This window comes from Apteryx rowi, unplaced genomic scaffold (genome assembly GCF_003343035.1).
Source record: "Apteryx rowi isolate R43461 unplaced genomic scaffold, aptRow1 scaffold_39, whole genome shotgun sequence".
Lineage (NCBI taxonomy): Eukaryota > Metazoa > Chordata > Aves > Apterygiformes > Apterygidae > Apteryx > Apteryx rowi.
In genome coordinates, this window is record NW_020450418.1 from 3,364,773 (window position 1) to 3,367,095 (window position 2,323).

Sequence of the window (2,323 nt, forward strand, 5' to 3'; positions counted from 1 at the left end):
CCGGAGCCGGCGGCCGCCGCCCGCCCCTCGCCGCCGGCGGGAGGCCGGGCCGGTCCCGCAGCGCCGGCGGCACCGCTGCTATGTGCGGAAATATGAGGGAGTAATTTTATAAGTAACAAAGGATCAGGATCGGAATGAGCCCCTGTTATCCGGTGTCATTTAGAAGCACTGGATCAGCAGCTTCTTGAGCCTAAAAGTGAATTCAAGAAGAGCTTCCTTTCTCTTTTCCCAGGGGTATCAGCTAAATATAGAAATAACCTCTGCGTGTGTTGCACGAATCATGTGCCATTTGCTGTTTGTGTAAAACCGATTAGCCAGACACAACTGTGAAACAACTTGTTACTTTTATAGCCGCAACACACAAACAAATTTAGATCCGTTTAGTTTTCCTTGTAAAAAGAGATTAGGAGGGTGCCCATGTAGGGAGCAGACTGAAGCGCCTCTGATATATAATCTCTTCTCGGTTAAGGTGACTGTTTTTCCTTTTCGTGTCAGATGATTATCAAGTCCTTATTTATAAAGTTCAAACTATCTCATCGCCAGGCTGCTTGTTTTATTTTAGTATATATGTATGCTGAGGTATAAATATTTACTTAGGAAGAAATAATATTTACTGCTTACCAGGAAAGCAAGGACTTTTTTTTTTTAACTGCAGATCCCACCGGATATTATACTTGAAATAAGCGACATATTCAGTTCTTTCAGCAGTAAAAACCTGACGCCCGATTAATTTCGCATGCATTTTATGCAACCGATTTTGCTAACAAAGACAGTGTATTCCTGGGCGGAATACCAACATCCACATTCGCTTTCAAAGGCGACACAAATTAAGCGTTTTGGGAGGGAAATAATAAAGTACTAAATATTGTCAGTGCACATGAGAGAATAGATTTCCCAATATCTCGCCTCCGTTTTGCCGAACTGGGGAAAAAAAAGCGCGGTGTTTTAGATACTGTAACGCGCTACAGCGAATTATTTTCCTCTTGGTGGTCACTTTATTTTAGCTCCGAAAATGCACAGAAACCTATATTTTCGCAGCTGCCCTTAAAACTTGCTTATTAGGAATGTGCGGCATAAAGTGACGGCAGCGGAGTGGGAACGTTTCTGAGCTGAAAAAGGCCGTTTCCTCTGCACCAGAAGGAAGCCTCGCTTATTTACACCAGTTATTATTTTTCCTGATACAAACGAAAGATCCGTGCTCTGATATCGCATAGGCACTACTTTAAATTCTGCCGCAAAATAAAATTAGTGACGTCGTTTAAATCGCCCGCAGGTTTTATTTAAAACCGTTCGCCTTAAAAACAGCGAGGAAACACGCCTAGAAAGTAGGAATATTCCGGCTGGGAAGGGACATCCTGAATTCCGCATTACTGTTCCCGAATATGTAAATCTGAAGTCGGAGTAAAAAAAAAAAAAAAAAAAAAAAACACCACCACCAACAAAAAAAAACCCAGCAGCAGTACATTTCGGGGAATATTCCCCCGCGTTTTAGAGGTGTCTCAAATCTGGTGGCGGAATGGGTTATTTTTGGACTCCCGATCTGCCGTGGGCTTTGCCGCGGCGGCCCTGCCGTGCCCCGGCGGAACACGCCGAGTGCGCTGCAGTGATTTTCTGGTCGCTTTTCGGCGAACGGCAGCGGCGAGAGCAGCGCGCACCTGCACCGCAACGAGGGGAAAACCCGGCGGGAAGGCGGCGGCCGGGGGGAAGCGAGGGGCCCCGCATCGGAGGGCACCCGCGCTTCCCACTCGCGTTTCAAGCCCCGCCGGCCGCGCCGCGCACCGAAGCTGCCACCTGAGCGTATGCGGGCCTCGGGATTTCGATGCGCGCCCGGCAGACAAACACAGAGCACAGCGTTTTAAAAATTTATTTACAAAGTTGTGTACAACACGAAGGGATAACATTTAGAATACATATATTCATTCATATATAAACAGACTTCTATAATAGAATGACAGGGTTTTCGTCTTTTTTTTTTTCCTTTTCTCCAAAATTCCTTTTTTTTTTCCTTTTCGGTTTGCTCGTTTAATATTTAAAATCTCCCCCGCTATTTTTTCGATACCTCCGTTCGTTTCGCCTGCTCGCTCGTTTCGGATGAAACAGCTCGGAGCGTCGGAACCTTCAAAAAAAGCGAAAGTTCGCGGCCGCTAAATCCCTACCGTGATTCTGCCTTATTATTATTATTTTTTTTTTCTTAAAAAAATAAAAACCCCCGAAAGCGACGTCAGCGGTTTCCCATACAAATATGTACAAAGGCCGGCGGTGCCGCTCGGCGTTACCTGTGCCGCTCGGCTCCGCGCCGCCGCGCCGCCGTCGGGGGGGCGCC

General features: G+C 46.7%; 1 protein-coding gene across 1 annotated transcript in view; it reads right to left on the bottom strand.

The window, feature by feature from the left end:
• Positions 1 to 2,044: 2,044 nt before the first annotated feature.
• The window catches only part of FOXD3 (forkhead box D3), a 2,372-nt gene continuing 2,093 nt past the window's right edge, over positions 2,045 to 2,323 (bottom strand). The window contains exon 2 of the mRNA XM_026074490.1: positions 2,045 to 2,116. Within this exon, the coding sequence (XP_025930275.1) occupies positions 2,045 to 2,116 (72 nt within the window). The remainder of the gene's footprint in view (positions 2,117 to 2,323) is intronic.